The 23,404-nt window shown below is 40.9% G+C and overlaps 1 protein-coding gene across 4 annotated transcripts in view; it reads left to right on the plus strand.

Moving 5' to 3' along the window:
- The first annotated feature begins 1,155 nt into the window (after positions 1–1,155).
- Positions 1,156–23,404, plus strand: part of LOC150064923 (glutamate receptor ionotropic, delta-1-like) — a 120,424-nt gene continuing 98,175 nt past the window's right edge. Inside the window, exons 1-3 of one of the 4 annotated variants that reach the window (XM_090329544.1) lie at positions 1,156–1,303; positions 5,817–5,978; positions 7,301–7,420. In XM_090329544.1, coding sequence (XP_090185670.1) covers positions 5,850–5,978; positions 7,301–7,420 — 249 coding nt within the window. In that variant the 5' untranslated portion in view covers positions 1,156–1,303; positions 5,817–5,849. Of the gene's footprint in view, positions 1,304–5,816; positions 5,979–7,277; positions 7,421–23,404 lie in introns of those variants that run through there. The other 3 variants (XM_090329546.1, XM_090329541.1, XM_090329542.1) reach the window with 3 other exon arrangements.

Consider the following 23,404-nt stretch of genomic DNA (forward strand, 5'->3'; position numbering starts at 1 on the left):
ATGTAAGGGCTGATATTTCATGACCTCAGGTCCTAATCTGTATTGCAATAAGTGAAATGGGCATCTGGGCTTTCAAAGGGCTATCCTCCACCTGCTATGTCCTTGCCCAGACAGGGAGTAAGTCATTTCTTGAACTAATAAGGTAATAAATCCTCAGCTACACAAAGAAGCTGTTAGGGAGTATCTGAATATTGTATCCACTCAACTTCCGTATGTTGAAACCTGATCCCCAAGTTGATGGAGTCAGGAGATGGAGCCAACTTTTATGACCTAATGCATATGTGAAAAAAAAGAGGTCATCGAACTACAGATCTTAGAAATGGGTCAAACTAGACACTTATGGCTTACTCCTGTAATCCTAATCTAGAAGCTGAGACCTGTTCAGAGCCAGTTCAAAGCCAGTCTGGGCAGAAAAGTCTTTGAGACTCTAACCTCCAATTGAAAACCCCAAAAGCTGAAAGTGGAGCCATGGCTTAAGTGTTGAATTCTAGACTTAAGCGAAAAAGCTCAGAAATAGCACCCAGGCCCTGAGTTCAAGCCCCAGGTCTAGCACAAGAAAAAGGAGAAAAAAATGATGAAAGAAAGAAATGGACCTATTACTCTCTAAAAGGAACCAGAGCTCTTTGCTTCTACCACGTGAGGACCCAACAAAAAGGCATCTTCTGAAAGTCACGAAATAGGCCTTCCACCAGACAATAACTCTGATAACCTTTGAGCTTGGAAGTCCATTCTCCTAAACAGAATTTTGTAGGTTATATATCAGCCCATCAATGGTATGCTATTACAGTATTCTAGAATCTAGAATCTCAGTGAATTTTTGTAATGCAGTGACATCAACAGCCTCTAAGTCCTTCTGGCTTGGAGTATTCAATATTAGTGAACACCATGCCTCCTTTCCCAGTGCTCCATCATCTCTGTATCCTGCTGGCCTTTCTGTCATCTCTATGCTCATTCCTCTTAGGACCTGACTATTAAGTACATTCTTACCTTCTTATCATGGTCCACTTAATGGTCTTACTAACAGGCTTTGTTTCTGTTGACAGGTTCCTTAATAAAATGCAGTTAACAGATGTAACAAGAGTTCTGAGGAAAACTCTTAAGAAAACTCAAATTCTGTTTTTTTCTGTCTTTCGGGTGTCAGTCGATGTGTATGGATTGGATTCTAATTCTCCAACAGCTGAGTAGCTCCACCTGGCTTCTCAAGAACTGCTAACTCCCAGCAAGAGTTCCTTGATAACTTCTCCTACCTCCCAGAGATGTGTCCTCCCTTTTCTGTTTCCTCCATGAGGACATAGTGACATGGGTAAATGAAGTTTGAAATTCAGCCTCTTCAGGATCCTGCCATCTCATGGAGGCATATGCTTTGTGATTCTGACTTGGAGTGAGGGGAGCCACACAGAATGTATCTATACCCAGCTCCTGTACCTTTCCCTTGTGTGGCCTCAATCCACCATCTTCCACATTCCAAGAAGAGGCAACCTCTATGCAAATATCTTTAGAGCTCTTTAATTTGGTATTTGCTTCTAAGAACAAATGTAGAACTCGTCATTCAACTTCATTAGTTCCACAAACATTTACTGAGCAATAATGTATCCATGCAAATTATTGTTAGGCATTTTATACATTCTTTCTATTAGTCTCTCCTCTCTGGCTTTCTTTCTTTCCCTCCCTCTCTATTATTTTTTTGTGCTGGTACTAGGGCTTGAACCTATGGCTTGAGCATAGTCACTTAGCTTTTTCACTCATGGATGCTGCTGTACCACTTGGGCCACAGCTTCTACTTACAGCTTTTCCATGGTTATCTGTCCATAAGAGTCTCCTGGATTTTCCTGCCTGGGTTGGCTTTGAACTTTGATCCTTAGATGTCAGCCTTCTTAATAGTTAGAATTCAGATTGTGAGCCCTGTAAAAATACTCTGTCTTTTAATTCTCACAAATTCCTAAAAGTTGGGATATATGTTGTTGCTAGAGAGAATAGCACTGTGAATAGATCCCAGGGCTTGAGAGGCATAGGGTGAGAGACAAGGGTCGGGAGGAGAATTGGAGAGGATGGAAGTCACCAGAGCAATGCTTGTGGGATGCATTGTGGAATTATGACCACGGCTCAAAATGAAAAGGGAGAATGTGCAGATATGAGACAAAATTCCATTCTCCCCTGAGAATGGAATGAGGCTGCCTGCTGCAGCAGTGTCAATTTAAAGAGGACATTGGGGGGCTTCCCAGGGCTGCAGCCTCTGAGCCCAGGTGGGCAATGGGTCAGAATAACTTGGTACCAAACACAGTGCCTGCTATAGACGCTAGGCTAGACTATGCCAGACATATTCTACCTGCTATTTCCAGCTTCTCTGAACATCTGGGTGGTATCATTGGAAGAGCAGCTCCCATGGCTCTGCCAGCCCAAAGTACAAATGTGTGGCCTTCAGCTGGTCTATGCTAAGTCCCTGTCAAAAACATGGTTCATAGTATTATAGAACCCTCTTCCTCTGGTGAGCAATATGATCTGGGCTTTCCTATATTGTCCATTTTATTCAGAATTTACATGAGATACAAATGAAGGAAACTCCCTTCCAAATCCAAGTTGGAGACAGCAAATCTTTCTTGGGTTAAGTTGTACCTTTTAAGCACAAAAATCTGTCCACTCTACCACCTGTACTTTCACCCAGACTCTTCTAACTATATGTCTATCTATCACCTATTCACCTAAGGACTAATCGTCCATCAATCCACCTACTAATCAACTATGCATCTAGCTGTCCATCCAAAACTCAATCCATCACCTTATCCATCCATCCCTCTACCACTTATCCATCCATCCATCTACCTATCCATCCATCACCGTCCCGTCCCATTTATCCACCCACTCATCCATCCAGCCACTAACCTATCCATTACCTATCTATCCATGTGTTCATCCACTCATCCATCACCTACTCAACCACCCACGCATCTACTCATCTATCCATCCACCTACATCCCATCCATCACCTACATATCCATCTACCTACTCATCTACTCATTAATCTACACATCTATCACCTATCTATCCATCCACCCACTCACCCATCCAAACACCCACTCATTCATCTATCCACCCATCTATCTTTCTATCCATGCATATGCCTATTCATTATGTACATATCTATCAAACATTAACTAGGAAGAGCTAAAAAAAAACGCTCAGATTTTGGTGAGGTAAACACATTTATGAACTGACAATGTGTAGAAGCCCATGGAAAAGGGTGATATTGGGGAGGTGGGAAGGCTTATCCATGCCTGGAAAAGAGCATTGCTCAAGACTGTTCCTTTGAACTAGAATTCATTCTTTCTTCCAAGCAGACACACTTGTGGGAGGATGAAGGGCTTCCTTTGGCCTTTCTGAGTCATGTTTGCTTTTTCTTCTATATTGCAAGCCTCTCTGCATTCATGTATTTGCTGAGCGCTTTAGTTCGTCCTGAATAGAAATGCTGGGAGGGGAGAGAAATTCAATCAAGTGCTAGTCTGGCTAAACATGAGGCAGTGCTGTGTGCTTGCGCTGATAATGTATAACTGGTATTCAGGTAGGGGTGGAGGTCGAAGGGTCCTAGCTGACTAAAGAGCACTAAGCGATTTAGTTTTACTTTCACTGAGAGTCTCACAAATGTCTTGAGAAATTTTCAGACCATCAAGGACTCTCAGCTTTAAGTTAATTACTCTTTTAGCAAAAAGAAAAACCAACACTGAAAGCACCTAAATACATACCAAGCCTTACATATCCTTATAAAAATTTCTCCTTTATAGCTTTATATTTAAAGGGCAAAAGTATGTCTATGCAGTGGTGGTAGCTTCTGAGGAGTGCCATGGAAGGAAGTGGGTGGGGTTTAGTCTTGCTCACTGGGGACATGGTTCTGTGACAGGGGTCCATGTGGGATAGTCAAGTTCCCAGGTGGGAGCAATTCTAGACTTGGTTGTCATGTAAGCACCTGTGTTATGCAGGTCTTCAGAGGAACAGCCCAGACACTAATGCACTATAGATAGCCCTTTGGCCTGAGACCAAGCTTTTGGGTCAGGGTTGATCAGTTACCCAGACACACCCTGTCTCTACCATGAGAGCTGTCTTTCCTCCACCCACTTCCCATTCATGTAAGTGGTATGCAGAGGCACCACACATGGGTCCCATGATAACCACGGCAAGGAAAGTGGACATTTCTAGACAGGACAGGAGTCTCCAGGGATGGTCAGGACAGAAGGGCACCTGCAGGGGAAACAGTCAGTTCTGTTTGGCTGCGTCATGGTGAAAATGGCCCTTGGAGCTGGCATGAGCTTTGTACCAGGCCTGATGCTTTGTCCTCCTTCTCTTTGGCTCCTGATGGACTTGAGCTTCAGTTTTGGAGGGTAATTCCTGCCACAAAGCTTCTCATCTGAGGCTTAACATTTGAGGCACCCAGAGTCAAGGCGGGTGAGAAATGAAGTTAAGGCAAAGAATATGCCTGAGGTGTGGGGACTGGTGGAGGAGGAAAGGCTGCAGATCACAGGGCCTCTTCTTGCAGGCCAAGAAGCCTATTTGATCTTCCCAGGAGTTCAGTGAGGCTGACATAGTCTCCTATTTCTGTCTAGTGATGTTTGTGTGAAATATTTTTAGTAGGCTACTTGCTGTTTAGGTGTACATTGACTGGTCCCTTTGACACACTTTGACTGACCATTGATTGTTACGAGTGAGATGTCCTAGACTGTCCAGCATGGACTTTGCACCTCTCCGTCTTTCTATGTCTGTGTGTGTGTGTGTGTGTGTGTGTGTGTGTGTGTGTGTGTGAGAGAGAGAGAGAGAGAGAGAGAGAGAGAGAGAGAGAGAGAGAGAGAGAGAGAGAGAGAGTATCCTGGGGTTTGATTTTAGGGCCTGAGCACTGTCCCTTAGCATTTTTTGCTCAAGGCTTGTGCTCTACCACTTGAGCCACAGATCTGTTTCCAGCCATTTTAATGGTTAGTTGGAGACCAAAGTCTCAAGGACTTTCCTTCCCCAGCTGGCTTTGAGCCATAATCCTCAGATCTCAGCCTCCTGAGTAGCTAGGATTACGGTTTGTGAGCAACCAGTGCTTGGCTAGAAAATAATGCTTTAATGGTACATAGCTGCCTTCATCTGCTGATATGTCGTCTGTGGCTGCTTTAAGTTATAACATAGGATTAAATTATCATGAAAAGACTGTTTCCTAGCACCAGTGGCTCACACTTGTAATTTTAGCAGTTTGAGAGGCTGAGATCTGAGGATTACATTCAAAGCTAGACCCAGCAAGAAAGTCCTTGAGACTCATACATCCAGTTCAGCATCTAAAAGGCCAGAAGTGAAGCAGTGGCTCAAGTGGTAGAGTGCCAGCCTTAAACAAGAAAGCTCAGCCACAGTGCCCAAGCCCAAATCTCTATCATCTCTCAAGAGTCCTGGGATAGCCTGAGGACCTATTAGGAGGGCCCCTTCTTACACCACTTACTTCCTTTGCCCATGCCATGCCCTCATTTTACCCTCTTAACCCTCCTCTCTCTCTGCTTTATGTTACTTGAGCAAGTTACTTGTCTGCTCGAAAGCCTCAGTCACCGTGTTGTGCCTGCTGGTTCTCTGTGTTGATGTGCCAGTCCGCTTGCCAATCTTGTTCCTGGAGGGTTAGGTCTGACTTTCTGGAACTCTACCACCTGACTGAGCTGTTGAGGAAACACAGGGAACCAGAGGCTGGTGGATAGCTATCAATCACCATGTCTTAATTCCTATCGCTGTTTTCTGCTGGCTTCTCCCCCTCTCTCCTGAATTGGACCAATTGAAAAATGTCTAATTGCTCCTTTTTTTTTTTGTAGATCTCCAACCTCTACCTGTATGACAGCGTTCTCATGCTGGCCAACGCCTTCCACAGGAAGTTAGAGGACCGGAAGTGGCATAGCATGGCCAGCCTCAATTGCATCCGGAAATCCACCAAGCCATGGAATGGAGGGCGGTCCATGCTAGACACCATCAAAAAGGTGTGTACAAAGGAGTATACTTCCAGGGTGGGCCAAGACTGGAGACAGGTCCCTCCTCACAATCTCACTCTGTCCATGCAGCAACTGATCTGAAACTGAGCGCTTTATATGCCTCCTTAGTCCTCTCTTCAGGTTTCTATTTTGTCACTCTTCTTGTCCCTACATTTGAAAGCTGGCTGAGCTGCATCTACGCATGTGTGTTATTACTGCCTCTACTTTAATTCAAGGAGACCTGGTTTTAGAAAGGTTGGAGACCACCACCAATTCTATGTCTCTTCCTATGCCTATCTTCTGTCTGTCTGTTATGCCACCAAAAAGACTGCCACTGTTTACACCAGAGGTAGTTTTGGTGGATGCTGTCGTGTGCCAATCATCTGGGATCTCAGCATGTTTATGTGTGTGTACGTGCGTGCTCCTGTGCACATACATTGCCCACGGGCCATGTTCCACTTGAAGCCATGGTAGAAGACTGGGTTTGAAATTGAGTAATTCACACAAGACTTGTTAGAGTGAATTGGTTTTTAGAGGCTTTCAAAAGAGCATTTAGAGAACTCTATAGTGTTAAAGAGTTTTAGTTACGATAAATTGCACATGGCTTAGATAGTAGTAAACATGTTCCTGTGGTGGCTTGAATTTACTGCAGCCTAGGATAAAGCTGGGCTTCTCCTGGGCTCAGTCTCTGTGTTCTCAGTACTCATTGGTGGTAAGGTTGAGTGATACCCTACCCCAGACTTACAAGACTGATGGGGATGAGACCACCATAGCCCTCACTGCCCTGCTTTTCCTATGGAACTCACAAAGCTGCTAAAGAGAGAGCAGGGCTAGTATTGCCTCTGACAACATGCCTTATTTATTTGTATATTTCTCCTTCAGTGCTGTTGACTCTGTGGCATAGATTTATTTCAGGCTGAAGCTGGGGTGTGGGGAGGGATGGGTACAAATTTTTCCAAGCTGGCATAGGTAACAAAGCTATATTTTCCCAAGTAATGCTCTCATTTACTGCCCTGCAACTTAAGGCTGTGTGTCAAATATGGTTCCCAGTGACCTTTGAGATCCTTCTGGCATCAGAAAAAAAGAAGCACCTGCATTGGGTCACAAGGGGAAGTTTATATCTTGGGAGGAACAAATGCTATTACTGCTTTATTTCACAGCAAGCACCGTGTCTGGCATGTAGCAGGAACTGTCAGTGCACTGTATGAATGACAGGTGCAAGTCTTGGGGATTTCTCCTGTAAATACTTTGGGAAGTGGTGGTCCTGCTTCATATTTTGACTCTACCCGTAATTTCCTTGTTCACTAGTGGCCTTCCCTTGTCCCCTGCAGGGTCATATCACTGGCCTCACAGGCGTGATGGAATTTCAGGAGGACAGCTCGAATCCCTATGTCCAGTTTGAAATCCTTGGCACCACCTACAGCGAGACCTTTGGCAAAGACATGTGCAAGGTAAGTCCCAGGGACTGCATATCCCAGCCTTTCTGCCATGGTGCCATTAGAGAAAGCCACAGCCCTGGGGGTCTCTATATTCCCAGCAACTGTTCACTGACAAAGAAAATCTCTCTTCCCATCTCTCTTTCTGCTTCAGTGCTGTTGATGCTGGTGTTTATGGGCGCAAATTTTCCTACACAGGAAGTACCTCTAGTGAGTCTCTGAGATGTCAAGGGAAGACCTGAGTCCTGCTCCCTTCACTAGGGGAATTGCTTTGCTGGTTTCAAAGGTCAATGCATTTTCCCTCGAGCTGTGAAGTCAGTCCAACTGTGGGGACAAGTGTAAATTATGGCTGAAGCTGAAACCGAGGTCGTAGCCAAGGATGGGGTGGTGGTGGGGCGTGATATCAGAGAATCGAGACAGGATGCCTGGATTCCCTATATCATGGGGGAAAGTGGAGAATTATAGCCCTTATGTAATAGATAATTGTTAGGAGTTGGCTGAACAGATTCGAGGAGACTCAACAGTTGGTTGTGATCTGATAACTTAAACATGTGGCCTGTTGACATTTTGGAGTAGTCTGGAGATTTGTTTGTAGTTCCATTCAGGATATAGATGGTTCTCTTGTGTCACCATGTAGGTCCAGAGTCTGATGCATAGTGTCAAGGAAATCTGGCTGCCCTGGGTCAGTAGAAGTACCCCAAACTGTGAGCCTTGCTTGGGGGACGGTGGATGATAGTCAGAGCATTGGATTAAGACTTAAAGAAAAGTGACTTCTGTCTTGCAAAGTGATGTCAAGGCAGGAGAGTGCCTTCAGTTACTGTGGTACGAAAGAGACTTCCCAGCTTGTCATCTGTCTGCTGAGACCACCATTCCTGACCAGCCACAGTGTCAAATCAGGAAGCCCACTGTTTCCCTCCCTTCTTTTCACTCATCTTGAATCTCAAGGTCTCCATAGTCTGGGCAGGGTTGGCTGTGGAGTCCCTGTCTCATCTCATGTAGTGGATACTGGAACCCCCAGGCTGGCAACCTGCTGGCCACTCCTGATGTCTGAGAGGGAGAAACACTGCATCCTCCACTTCCTGGGTCAGGTGTCTGGGCCTTCCATGTTGCCAAGGCAACATTTCTCAAAACGACCCAGCAGCCAATAGGAAGCGGGCATCTCTCAGTATAAGGAGCTTCTGAGCAGGAGGCCTGAATGTAATTGAGGTGGAAGGGAAGCTGATTTTCAAGTGGGCTTTATTTTAAACTGTATCTTTTTGTCATTTTAAAATCTGCCCTTAATAACTGCATAGCCCAGTTGTTATCTAGTCTGCCTAGCAGCTTATGGCTGGTAAGAAGTTATCTAGAAAGCATGGAAATGGGATTTACCTTGGTAAATGTTTGTTATTCAGACTCAGGGGCATTTCAGAATGAAGCAAAGGGAGAGAATTAGGAAAGGGGGTCACTAGCTTAGGTCAGCCTTTTAAGGCAGATCCAAGCTATGGCTTTTGGGTAGAGGGTGCTGGATAGCTAGAGTGACTTAAAAGATAAAACCTTGGCAAGAGAGGAAAGACAGCAGAGTGGTTGGCATATGTAAAGAAGGGTTGGGGTGTGAAGGTAGTGAGTGCAAAGATAGTCTTTGGAGGAGCTGTGCTACAGCCACTTGCCTCAGCCAGAGTCACTAGAAGAAATAACTGGAAAACTTACCTGGGATTGCTGTGCTGACTGCTCAAAGGTTCCCTGCAAAGGTGATGCTTGGGGCGTGTGTGTGTGTGTGTGTGTGTGTGTGTGTGTGTGTGTGTGTATGTGTGTAAAACAACTATAGCAAAGTCCCTGTAGTTTCTTAAAGATTGAAAGCAAGATAATTGTTCCTAGAACAAATGGATACTTTTCTTTAACTAAATACCCTAGGGGGAAGTCTCAGGCAGTGCGTCACCCAGGATTTAATGGTATCAGGAGAGTTTGGATTATTCAGTTCCTGCATAGAAGGGAGGGAGTGTGAGTCCTCTTTCATAGCAGGGTGCTAGAAAAATACTAATTAAATTATCTCATCCAGGAAGTGCATTTTTGTTGAGGGATGGCTGGATGGCAAAAATCAAAAGTCTGTGTCCTAGGCTTGCTGTGTAACTGAGGTCAAAGTTTTAATAATGCTCTCTTGTGTTGGATTTGGAGATACCTTGCATGGATCTGCCACTGGGGGCAGTGTTTTGCTTGGAAGTCACTTGCAAAGGCCAGTGGTGATGGCTAAAATTTTTGTTTCTTTGAATAGAAATGTTAAAGAAGGGTCCCATGGGCTTATCCCTGTAAATTCCCCCTATCTTAAAACAGAAGCTAGGAAGCATCTATTGGAGGTCCTTATGACATTTTCCAAAATGAGGGCCTATGGGAAGCTGTTTGGCATAGGATGAGAGGGTGGCAAGCAGGAACTACTGAATACAAAAGTGTAAGATTCACATATTGTTCCACGGACTCCCAGGCCCCCACCTTGAGTTATTGTAGCCCCTCCCCTTCTCTAAGTCTTTGTTAGATGGAAAGTATGCTGGGCCATGGCTTCTCATCACAGTGCAAGCCCATGGCAGAGGCTTTGGTGCTTTTGGTGCAGGTGTCCGGTGTATTTCTGAGCAGGTGCAGCTGGGGTTAGTACCTTCTTCTTGAATGCTGGGACCAGGTATCTGCTCCTTAGAAGGCCTGCCTCTAGAATGCTCTAGAAAGTATCACCTGTGGACAGGCTTGTATTGGGGCGGGTGTTTTGGTGTTGGGATAATTAATGGGAGAAGGGAGCCATAGATATCATTTTTCGTTTGTCATGATTGTTACACTAGTTGCAGCCCCAACGAAATGTTCTCCCATAACTGGACTTTGAAGGTCACCTGCCCTTTGCCAGCCTAAAGACCCCAGTGTGGTAGATTTATTTTCTCCCATTGCTACATGGTCCCTGATGCTATGAAATCCTGGAAGATTTGCCAGTTGCTGTGTGCCCTTGGACCTCATGTGGCATCCACATGATTCACAGGCTCAATGGAGGGTAGAGAGTTTCTTTGAGGAGGCTGGTGAAACTGTAGGCAGAGCTTCCAGACAACCTGGGGCTTGTTTAATGTCTTATGTCCTAGCATTAAGGCAATAGCAGAAGATGACAATGCTGTTTTCTGGTGCTTTCTAGAGAGGAATATTGAATGGGTCTAAGGAGGGTCCTGAGGAAATATTTAGTCAGATTGTGTGATATCCTAAAAAGCACAGTCTTACTGGGGCCTGCATGTGTTCAACAGTTAGAGAACTATACAGAGAGTGCCAGTATTGGGCAGGGAATTGTTGCAGGGAGACCTGCAGCCTCTGTCACAGTCCCTTATGTCCTCATCATCCTTGTGATTTGCTGCCCAGCTCTGTTTGGGAAACTGAGGCTCAGAGACTAGAGAGATTCCATTGTATAGTACCAATAGTATGTATGCGGTTGGAAGATTCCCCTGGGAGTGTGTGTGTGTGTGTGTGTGTGTGTGTGTGTGTGTGTGTGTGCGTGTGTGTGTGTGTGTGTGATAAAGAGGGGGGGTGGTTCTGTGGCTTCCTTTCTTCCCTTTTTATTCTAACCTAGCCTTCTTCCTCTGAGCCAGCCCTAGGGTGTCAGTCACTTTCTGTTGGCCTGAAGCCTGCTAGCTTGAATTCTGCTCTTTGCCCTTGGCCCAGACTCCTTGTTTCGGCAATTACCTAGGGTGATGGGAGAGCTGCATTCTCCACTAGCTGCTTCTACCCTCTGTCAAATTTGATTCTTCCTGAAACCGGGCCTTACCCAGAATCGAATGCCCCCTGACCCGTGACATCATATCCCCTGGAGGGTCTCATGGCTGCTGAAAATTCCCGGAGGAATAGTCATTCATAGGGCAGCGATTGCTATACCAACAGACCTCAGCCATCCTTAGAGATCAGATGAGCTCTGCAGAAAGAACTTGTGGGAAAGGGCTAAGGGACAGGCTAGCTCTGGTGACAAAGGTAAGCAGAGCTGCCTTTATATCTGGTGTCTCTAGGAGTTGGTGGCATGCAGATGGTCCCAGTAGAGCATAGGGGTCCCTGGTGGAGGGAGATGTTCAGTTGGAGCCCTGTGCCATCTCTAGGAAGCTGCTGTTAAAGAACCAGGCCATGCACAGCGACTCACAGAAGAGAAAAACTAAAGTCTCTTGGATTAACATGCATGCAGCGTGGTTCCCAAGTAAAATGTCAACCGTTCTGAACTCTTCTACAAGAACTGTTTTTTTGACAGAGCTCAGAGCCAAAACAAACACTGCTGCTTCATGTGAGTAAAGACTTAAGCAGAAGATGCAATTAAGTATTTCATTTTAAGTAACATTCCATCAATAGTGCTCATTTAGGGGAGAATGCTTAGAAAATACAGATAAATGAAATGAAGGGTATAAAAGTCAGCTACAATCTTTGAACCAAGGAAGAATACAGTTTGCATTTTGGGAACATTTTCTGTAGAGCCTTGTTTTTCTCCCTTCTTCTATCTGTAAGTATGAAAAGAGTGCTATGTATATTTAACATATTGCTATTTATTGTGTACACATTTTATACCCTGATTTTTACCACTTTGGGCCTCTTTGTCTATTTCTTTAACTGTCCTTTACAACTATGATTACTATTATTATGATTATTTTACTGGAAACACATCACTCAGTTTACAAAGAGTTATCACTTGTTTAATCTTTATCTATAAAGGGATGTTTATACATTTTTATGATATTATTTCAGAGGAGTGCATTATCAAAATCCCATATACATATGATTTTAATTACATGTGTACTTATTCCCTTATTGTATGTATATATATATAAAATACAATTTTTGTAATTATAAAAAGAGATTACAGCTATATATGTCAAGTGAAGTACATTTATTTGGACACTGTCACATCTTTCCTTGCTCTCTTCCAGTGTTCCCCTCCTGTCATCAACCACAAGTTGTATAGAGCTTTCCGGTTGAAGGATGTACTTGATACAAATGTTCAAATTGATCACCGCAAGGCTCAATGATTTTTATAACCACTCGTAATATATAGAAGTTTGGGTCACATCTCATACTCAGAAAAACAGATAGGTATATTAGGCAAGTTTAATTCTGAAGCAATAAAACACAATGCTGCTGAGTTTGCATCTCTTGAGAAAATAGCATCATGTATCATTTGTATTTCACATTTGATAAATTGTGGATTTCAAGTCTTCTGCCCATGTCTATTGGAGATATAATTTTTCTTGTCAATTCAGAACTTTTCTTTCAGAACTGAAATGATAGTTTTCTATGTCAAGTGTTCTGTCCCCATAATTTACCTTTGAATTAAAACATCTTTTCATGGAGATATTTAATACTTGATGGGGGCTATATATTTAGATTTTTCTTATTTGCAGAAAATTTTCCAGGGTTGTAAGTAATATTAGTCATATCCAATTTGGAGATTAGAGAATATTTATCCATACTTTTTTCCTAGAATTTCTTGGTCTTTTTATATGTAGTTTCATTTTCCTTTCATCAAGTTTTGCTATCTACGTAGGTTGGATTCAGGATGGCCTATAATAACATGGACTGACTTTTGCATTTATTTACTAAGCACTTCTGACCACACATGTATGTAAACTTCTGTTTCCTATTGACTTGACTGCCCCATCTTACATATTCTATCCTGTCTTATCCTATTTGCACAGCTCCTTCTTGTTTATAAATCTTAATTTTTTTCTCCTCTTTTTTCCCCCGGCTTAAGTGTAATTTATTGATACATATTACTGAAATGCAGAGAATGAAACAATAAGAAAGACCCTCATCTCACCAAGGGGCAGCTTCTGTCTAGATTTCCCCTGAAATCGAAGGTTCTAGTCTTTTTTATCTTTTTCTTTGTCCCTTCTCAAGACTTGTCTTAATTTTCCCCAGAATAACTGTGCCAGTTCCAGCCATGCATGTCTTCTGTGTAGCTCCTTTTTCCCCCCCTGGTTCTGGAGCTTGGGCACTATCCCCGAGCTTTTGTGTTCAAGGCAAATGCTATATGGTTTGAGCCTCAGTGAAGATAAGAGTCTCATGGCCTTTCCTGCCTGGGTTGGCTTTGAACTATGGGTCCTCAGATCTCAGCCTCCTGAGTAGCTAGGACTACAGGCATAGCTATATGTCTTCTTTTTGTAAGTGGGAAGTGCTTTTCTAGAGTTGATACTGGTTCCTGGGCTTTGTGGGGTAGAGAATCTATCTTTCTGCTAAGGGCTATTTGGATATTTATGACATCATTTCAAGCCATACAAAATTACCAATTCAAGAAGCCAAAGAGAAACATTACATTAGGGAGTGATTTCTTGAGCCTTACATAGCCCAAGGCAAGAATGTCCCCAGGAGAGCCTGCTGTTTCAGCCAGATACACAACAAGCATGATGGGTCTGTCCTTGTTTTTCTCTCTGAAGTTTTCATTCAGCTTCAAGATGAGGACAAAGGCTCACTCACTTTTTTTTTCCTTGTAAGATAGAACTTTTCAGGGCTGGGAGTTTGGCCTAGTGGTAGAGTACTTGCCTAGCATGCACGAAGACCTGGGTTCGATTCCTTGGTACCCCACATACATAGCAAAAAGCCGGAAATGGTGCTGAGGCTCAAGTGGTAGAGTGCTAGCCTTGAGAAAGTCCAAGGACAGTGCTCAGGCCTTGAGCTCAAGCCCAGGACTGGCAAGATAGAACTTTTCAGAGTTGGAAAGACTTGGACTGTAGACTTCTCTCATCTAGTTATTGGCTGTACAGCTGTTGCTTGATATCTTAGAACCTATTTTTTGTGGCTTTTACAATTCATGGAGTTATTTTTAGTCATCTATTTCACTGGAAACTTTGCCACATTCATTATATGAGTCTCTGTGTGGTCTTTGTAGATATATATTTTTTAATATCTATAGGAATTTCTCTATTTTCATTGTCAATATCTCTATTGTCATTCCTATTATAGACTGGGGTTCCTTCCATTTTTTTCTTTATGAGACCTGACAGAAGACTTATATTTACTTAGTAATTGTTAGTCTGTGATGGGGTTTGAACTCAGAGCTCTGTGCTTGACTTGGGCCATACCTGACAGCCCATTTGGTTGCTTTATTATTCCCTTTCCTCTTCTCTACTCCCCTTTCTTCTTCTCCTCTCCCCTCATATCTCCTTCCCTCCCCTACTCTTTTCCCTCCTTTACTTGTTAGGGCAAAGCCTAGACCAAGATCTATGTTTCTATACTCTAGGTCTCTATATCCTATATTTCCATGCCTCTGTACTCTAGAACTTTCTGCTTATGCCTCTTCAATGGCTGAGATTACAGATACAACTGAACATACCTTTCATGTTGATTAAGACAGCTGGCTTTGAACTGTCATCCTCCTGCTCCCCACATTCCTAGTAGTTAGGATTAGAGATGTGAGCCACTGTGCCTATATTCCTGCAAATTATGTCTAATTTGTTTAATCATTTTTCTATTCTTTATTATTCTAATTACTTGATTTATGCCTTCTTTCTCATCTACTTACCATCTAGTGTTTATTCTATTGCTAATTTTAAAAATAACTTCTATGAAGTTTTAGATAACTTATTTTTTTTGTTTTATGACTTTGGAATGTAGCATCTTTTATTCTGCATAAAGATGTTCTCAAATTCTAGTGCTTCCCCCCCTAACTTATAAATCGAAATTTCATGCACATGCAGGGAAAAGTCTAAATCTTAAGTACATTCAAGATAGATGATAATATGTGAGCAGGGCCTGTAGCACTTGAAGACACAGGACATGAGCACCCCTGGATGTCTCGTGCACCCTTCTGGCCAATGAACCACTAAGTACAACGTGAGGGTTCTGTCTGCCACCCTCATTCAGTTCTTGCAGATCTTGACTTGATGCATCAATCTGTCAGATGTTCTGATCACCTTTGAAATTGAGTTCTTTTGCTTAGTATTATGTTCTTAAGATCCATAGTTGCTGTCACATGTCATCTGGGGGGAGGCGTTTATGCAGTCATTCATTGTTGTTGTTCTTTTGGTGCCAGTACAAGGCACCTCAAGCTTGGCTTTTTTTGCTCAAGGCTGACTCTACCACTGGAACATCTACATTTATGGGTTTCTTTGTGATTAATTGAAGATAAGCCTCTCAGATTTATTTCTCTTGGCTAGCTTTGAACCATAACCCTCAGATAACAGCCTTCTGCCTAGCTCGGATTAGAGGCATACATCACCAGAGCCCAGCTCATTCGTTGTCACTGTGTTCCAAAGTAAAGGATTTCTTTTTATTATTCCTCTGGTATGATGAAGGTAACAAATCAGGAATCAATGGCCTTTGTAAAGGTGTGCTAAGACAAAAGGTCGCAATGCAAAGATGGTCTCATGGGCAGTGCCAGAACCTATCAGAATGCACTGGAAAACATGCGGACTTACAGTTTAAGACTGACAGGATTTTTTTTGCTTCTAGAATTGCTCTACACATTTTAAAGACTCCATTTTAATTTTCCGCAGAATTTCAGGATTTACTGCACTTGCATTGACTCTGTGTCAATTTCAGGAGCATTAATATCTCATAATATTGGGTGATATAGTTCAAGAATACAGTATAGTCATTGATTGATTTAGACTTATTTAATTTCTCAGGAGGGTTTTGTAGTTTTCATTGTCAAACTCTGAATAAGTGTCATTTGATTAATTCTAGAAATTGATGGTTGTTATTTTATCATTGCTACAGAGTAAATATTTGAACTGATGCTTGCTTATTTATTGTTTATTAGTTTCATTAGTTTATCATATTTTCATTGATTTATAGTTAACTTCTAGATTCTTTTGAGTCTCTATACAACCCTGCCATCTATGAATCATGAGTCTTATTTTTTTCTAATTGTAATTGTTTTACTGTACTAGAGTGTTTATTTCAAGTTGAATAAATAAGTATTAGCCTACATTCTTATCCTACTTTTTGTATTAGAGGATAGAATTTAACAATCCACCTTTTATATTTTATTAAGTAATTATGATTGGTGTTCTTCAGATAAGAATTAATTCCTGAAAAACCTGGTTTTTAAGAGAGAATTTATTAAGAATGAATATTATATTTTATATCATCAAGATAATTATATATCAATTTTCATGCTTACTAATTCCTGGTAATATGATAAATGATGTGTTACTCATTGTTCATCAATATTGTACCAGGCCATTTTGAAAAGTTTATTTGTTCCAATTATTGATAAAGTTGATTCTTTCCAATATGTCTTCCTTTCAAGGACATTAGTTTTGATTATATTTTATCTTGTGCTTAAAATTCAGTTGTAATCAGTAATATAGAAGCATCTTGTACATTCCCAGTCTCTCCCAATGGCAGCATCTTGCATTACTACTGTACAATAACACAACAAAGAAACTGATATTGACATAACTTGGGGGTCTGATTCCCAGGTTTATTTCTATTTGTGAAGTGTGTGTGTGCACATACATGCATGCTGTCCAGTCTCATAATTGCTAGTGTATTCACCATAGTCATGATATAGAATTATTCTGTCACTGAAAGTCCCCTCCCATTCCTCTTTGTAACCTCACCTTCTTCCCTTATGCCTGCCTTACCCCTGCACACCTAACTGCTGATAACCAGTTATCTACTAGGGTCTCACTTTCTAATATATTTTTTGTTCCATTCTTGGGGCCTGAACTCAGGACATGGGGTATCCCTAATCATTTTGACTCAAGGCTGGTACTCTACTACTTGAGCTACAGCTCTGGCTTTTTCACTGGTAATTGGAGATAAGAATCTCACAGTCCTTTCTGGCCAGGCTGGTTTCGAACTGTAATTCTCAGTCTTCTGAGTTGCTAGGATAACAAGTGTGAAACACTGGTGGTACTGAACCCATTTTCTAAAATGGTAACTATTCAATGCATATCCTATGACATTAGAAAAGTTGACGGGATTGGGTTGGGAGAGATGGGGGAGAATGATGAAAAAATAATATTGATCAAAATTCATTGTACTTATAAATTAACTTGCTAAAGGAGAATCCCTTTGTCTACTTAATGGTAATAAAAATATAATCTTAAAAACATGTGATCTGAAATAGCATTCATCACAGGGATGCAAAATTGGTTCAACATATGTTAATCTATTAATATAATTCAACACATCAACAGGAGCAAGGACAAGAAACACATGATTGTCTCAGTAGATGCAGAAAAGGCATTTGACAAGATCCAACACCCCTTTATGCTAAAAGCTCTGGAGAAACTAGGAATTCATGGAACATAACTCAGTATACTAAAGGTTGTGTATGACAAACCCACAGCTAGTATTATACTTAATGGTGAAAAGCTAAAGCCATTTCCTCTAAAATCAGGAACGAGACAAGGATGCCCACTCTCTCCACTCCTCTTTGACATAATATTAAAATTCCTAGCCAGAGCAATAAGGCATGAAGCAAGCATAAAGGGGAGCCAAATAGGGAAAGAGGAAGTGAAACATTCTTTCTTTGCAGATGACATGATTCTGTATTTAGAGAATCCTATAGACTCCACTCCCAAGATGCTCGAGCTGATTCAAAACTTTGGCAAGGAAGCAGGGTATAAAATTAACCCTCAAAAATCAACTGCCTTCCTATATGCCAACAATGAGAGGAACAAGGCAACAATCAGGAAAGCAACTCCTTTTGCAGTGGCCTCAAAGAAAATAAAGTACCTAGGAAATAACTTAACTAAGAATGTAAAGGATCTTTTTGATGAAAACTTTAAACCTCTGAAAAGGAAATTAAAGCAGAATTGAGGAAATGGAAAAACCTCCCATGCTCCTGGATTAGAAGAATTAACATTGTGAAAATGGCAATCTTGCCAAGGGCTATCTACAAATTCAACACAATACCCATCAATAGTCCAATGTCATTCTTTAAAGAAATAGAAGAGGCAATCCAAAATTTCATATGGAATAATAAAAGACCCTGTGTAGCAAAAATACTTCTTAGCAGAAAGAACAGTGCATGAGGAATTTCAATACCAAACTTTAGACAGAGCTATAATGACCAAAAAAGCTTGGTACTGGCACAAGGACAGGCCTGAAGACCAATGGAATAGAACTGAGGACCCAGATATTAAACCACAGACCTATGGCCACCTAATCTTTGACAAAGGAGCCAAAAAAATAGAATGGAAGAAAGACAGCCTCTTCAACATATGATGCTGGCAGAACTGGTTAAGCACATTCAGAAAATTAAAGTTGGATCCTCCTTTGTCACCCTGCACCAGGATTAACTCCAAATGGATCAAAGACCTCAAGGTAAAAGCAGATCCATTGAAAACCTCACAAGAAGGAATAGGAGATACTCTAGGTCTCCTAGACATAGGCTGAAACTTTCTTAATAAGGACCAAGAAACACAACACATCAGAAAAAGGCTGTATAAGTGGGACTGCATTAAACTGCAGAGCTTTTGTATGGCAAAGGGCATGGCTAGTAAATTAATTAGGAAGCCAACAGAATGGGAGAAGATCTTCACTAACCATACAACAGATAAAGGTCTCATATCTAAAACATCAACAGATCAAAAATTTGAATCACTCCAAAACTAATCTCCAAAGAAACAACCATCCCATTAAAAGATGGGCCAAAGACTTAAAGAGAGACTTCTCTGGAGAAGAAATAAGAAGGGCCTATAGACACATGAAGAAATGCCCAACATCTCTGGCCACAAAAGAAATGCAAATCAAAACAACTCTAAGATTCTACCTCACTCCAGTTAGAATGGCCAGGATCAAGAAATCTAATAACAACAGATGCAGGAGGGGATGTGGCCAGGAGGGATCACTACTACACTGTTGGTAGGAATGCAGATTCGTTCAACCACTATGGAAAGCAATATGATAGTTCCTCAAAAGACTAAACATAGAACTCCCCTATGACACAGCAATTCCACTACTTGGCATTTACCCAATTGTCCAGAAATAAGGACATACTAAATCCATCAGCAAAACGGTGTTCATTGCAGCACTATTTACCATAACAAAGATACGGAACCAACCCAGATGCCCCTCAGTTGATGAGTGGATCAACAAGATGTTGTATTTATACACAATGGAACTCTATGTTGCTATCAGAAAGAATGACATCCTCCCATTTGTAAGGAAATGGAAAGACTTAGAAAAAATCATATTAAGTGAAGAAAGCCAGACTCAAAGGAACAGAGGCTCAATGGTTTCCCTTATTTGTCATAATCAGTAGAAACCTTGGACTCTCCTAGGAGAGATTTACAATAGAAAAAATCCTAGATACATAGGCCATTTAGTATGAAGCTAAATGAAAGGATCTCCAGGATATAGAAACAAAAGCCATATAATGAGTCATTATTGTCCTTAATGTACTATATTATCTCTCATCTCTTTTGCTGTCCCTTGGTTATCTCATGTTTTTACAGTATTTTACCTTGTTATCTGATATATTGTATATATGCTTATTTGGTTATTTGAAATCAGATAGGGAAGGGGGAAAACAAGATGAGGTGTGGGGGTGGGGGGAGGGAAATGGGGGCCAAGATATGAGAAAGGATATCAATGTATGTGAAGTAATGCACCTTCTATCTGGTGAATATAATGTGACCCTTCTATTAATTACAATAAAAATATATGGAAAAATGTGATCTGAATTGAATAATATATACAGAGTTGTAATTTTGTAAACAACTTTTTTTCATTGAGTATAGTTTCCTGGATTTATCTAAGTTGTTGTACACATTCTTTCTTTTAAAGTGAAATATATTTCAAAGTCTGTATGTACTTCTGACTGCTTGGATAGTCATCTGTTGAACCAGTAGAGGATGTCTAGATTCTTTTCCATTCAGGATTCCTCTGAATAAAGCTGTTATGATCATTAGTGTATAGGTTTTCTGATAGGAATACCAGAGTGCAATTTCTGGGTCATATGTTGATTGCATGTGTGTTATAGAAAATAACTGCTGAGTTTTTTTCCAGAGTAACTGTAACATTTTATGCTTCAGCACTGCAAGAACTGAAGGTGCCAGAGAGCTTCTCCACAGTTCCAACAACCCTTGTGTTTATTCCTACGTTTTGTCTGGCAATTATGCAGACAGACATCTTACTATGGTTTTACGGTTTGTGTGTGGTATGATGGTGTTTGTGTGTGTGTGTGTGTGTGTGTGTGTGTGTGTGTGTGTGCCAGTGTGTGTGTGCCACTACTGGAGTTTGAACTCAGAACCTGGTGCTATCCCTTAGCTTTTTTATATAGGTCTGGCTCTCTACCAGACATTTTGTTGGGTAATTGGAAATAAGTGTCTAACAGCCTTTCCCGCCCTGCCGACTTTGAACTGGAATCTTCAAATCTCAGCCTCCTGAATAGCTAGGATTGCATGACCCACTGGTGTTGGATCTATGCTTTTGGCTATTGCTTCTCTCAAATCTAGTGATATTGAATACTTTTCATGTGGTTATTTGCATTCTACATATCTTCTTCAGTTATCTGTCCAAATGTTTTTCCCCCCATTTTCTATTTGGTTTTCTTCTTTATACTGTTGAGTTCCAGGAGTTCTTGACAGATTCCAGAAATGAATCTTTTATTGAATATGTGGTTTTGAGCATTTTTACCACACTTTCTTTTTGTAATATATTTTATTGTAATGATAGAAGGGTTACATTATATTCACGAGATAGAAGGTGCATTACTTCACAAACATTGATACCCTTTCTCATGTCTTGGTCCCCATTTTCCTCCCCCCCCCTTACCTCATCTTATTTTCCCCCTTCCCTATCCTATTTCAAATAAACCAATAAACATATATACAATATATCAGATAACAAGGTAAGATATTGTAACAATATCAGATAACCAGGGGATAGCAAAACAGATGAGAAATAATGTAGTACATTAACAACAACATTATATAGCTCTTGTTTCTATATCCTGTAGGTCCTTTCATTTAGCCTCATTCTATATGGCCTTATGTATCTTGGTTTTGCCTTATTGTAAACCTCTACTAGGAGAGTTATTTTTAAAGGTCAAACACACACACACACACACACACACACACACACACACACACTCCATTTAAGCTCTTGATTTACGTCCATGATCCACTCTGAATTTTTTGAGATATTTCGCTTGCTAAGGATGGCAATTGCTTTATTACCATATGTTTAAGAGACTCCCTCTCCATCCTTCACTGAATCAATTTAAGAATTAACTGTAAATGAGTTGGGAATTTGAGGAGAAATTTTTTTCCTAGTGTTATATTCTGTTCATTTGATCATTGTGCCTAACCTCTTGCTTGTACCACAGTACTGAGGTGTCTTTATGTGACTTCTTTTTATTTTTGACTAGCATTGTGACTTGAACTCAGGGTCTTAAGCTCTTCTTTAGCTTTTTTTTTTTTTGCCAGTCATGGGGCTTGAACTCAGGGCCTGAACACTGTTCTTGGAGTTTTCTCAAGGCTAGAGTTCTACCACTTGAGCCTCAGCACCACTTCCAGCTTTTTTTCTATGTATGTGGTACCGAGGAATCGTACACGGGTCTTCGTGCATGCTAGGCAAGCACTCTAACACTAGGCCAAACTCCCGGCCCCAGCTTTTTTTTTCTCTTAAGGCTAGTCTTATATCACTTGATCAACACCTCCACTTACATTTTTTTTCCTGGTTACTTGAAGATAAGAATCTCACAAACTTTCCTGCCTGGGCTGGCTTTGAACCATGATTTTTGAATCTCAACCTCCTGAGAATAGCTGAGCCACCATGGCCCAGCCATAGTTCATTGTTGGGATACATTTGCCAATACAATTACAAGGACTTTTGTATGTTAATTTCAAAGGTATTAGGTGTTTACATTGTTGTACTGTGTCTGATTTTGATGTCACGCCAGTATCAAACTCATAAAATAGATTGGAAAGATTTCCTTTGTTCCCATCTCATGGAAACATTGTGTTTAATTTCAATGTTTGATAGAATTCTCCAGTGAAACCATTTGGGCCTGGAGGTTTATTTTTCAGGAGCTTTTAAATTACAAATCCATTTCCTTTGATGGTTATTGGACTATTCTGATTAGCAAGCACTTCAGGATTGAATTTTGGCTGTTTGTGAGTTTCAAGGATGTGATCCATTTCTTCTTGCTGGTCGACTTTATGTGCATAAAGTTGTTTGTCTGATTATCTTTTAAATAGCTACTGTATCTATAATAATGTCTATGTCTTTCCTGACATTGGTGATTCATCTCTTCTTTAATATTATTTTTGTTAGGATATCAAGGGGGCTTATAGATTTTGGTGATGTTTATAAAGAGTTTGACCTTTTGTTTTCCTAATTTCCTTGGTTGTCTTATTTTTTCAATTTTAATAATTTCTGTCATTATCTCTATTATTTTAATTTATGCAGGAGTTTATTTTATTCTTGCCCTTTTGGTTTCTTCATGTAGAATCTTGGATCATTTAGAACATTTATCATTCTCTAATGTAAGCATTTAGCATTATAAATTTTATCCCATTGGAGCCTTTTAAAGCTGTAGTCCACATGTGGTAATAAGTTATTTTTTATTCAGTTCTATGTCCCTTGTGAATATTTTTCAGATTCCTTGTCTGATACGTAGGTTATTTGTAAAATGTAGTTCATTTCCACATGCCTAAGAAATTTTTTGGGGGGGTGATTTGTTTTTTAATGGATTTTGGTCTGATTTTTTTATGATGAGGGGTCATACCCTGATTTCAGTGTGTAATTTGCTGAGGTTTTAGTGATCCAGATTATGGTCTCTGGTAGTCTGAAAAAAAGTGCATTCTGTTGATATTGGCGATGTGTTATATATATGCGTGCTAGGCACACTGACTATTGGCTGATTGTATTGAGTTTGTCAGTGTCCTAGTCTCTCAGATGCAGGGATGGAGTGTTGAAGTTCCCACCAATATTTAGAATTTTATCCTTTTTGTTCAGCTTCATTAAGTTTTGCCGTATTCGTTTTTAGGGTCTGTTGTTTGGTGTGTATTCATGTAGCCTCATTAGATCTTCCGTATTGGTTGTCCATTTCTATGCCATGCCATATCCTTT

The sequence above is a fragment of the Megascapheus bottae genome, chromosome 3, assembly GCF_031878675.1.
Source record: "Megascapheus bottae isolate mThoBot1 chromosome 3, mThoBot2.hap1, whole genome shotgun sequence".
NCBI classification, from domain to species: domain Eukaryota; kingdom Metazoa; phylum Chordata; class Mammalia; order Rodentia; family Geomyidae; genus Megascapheus; species Megascapheus bottae.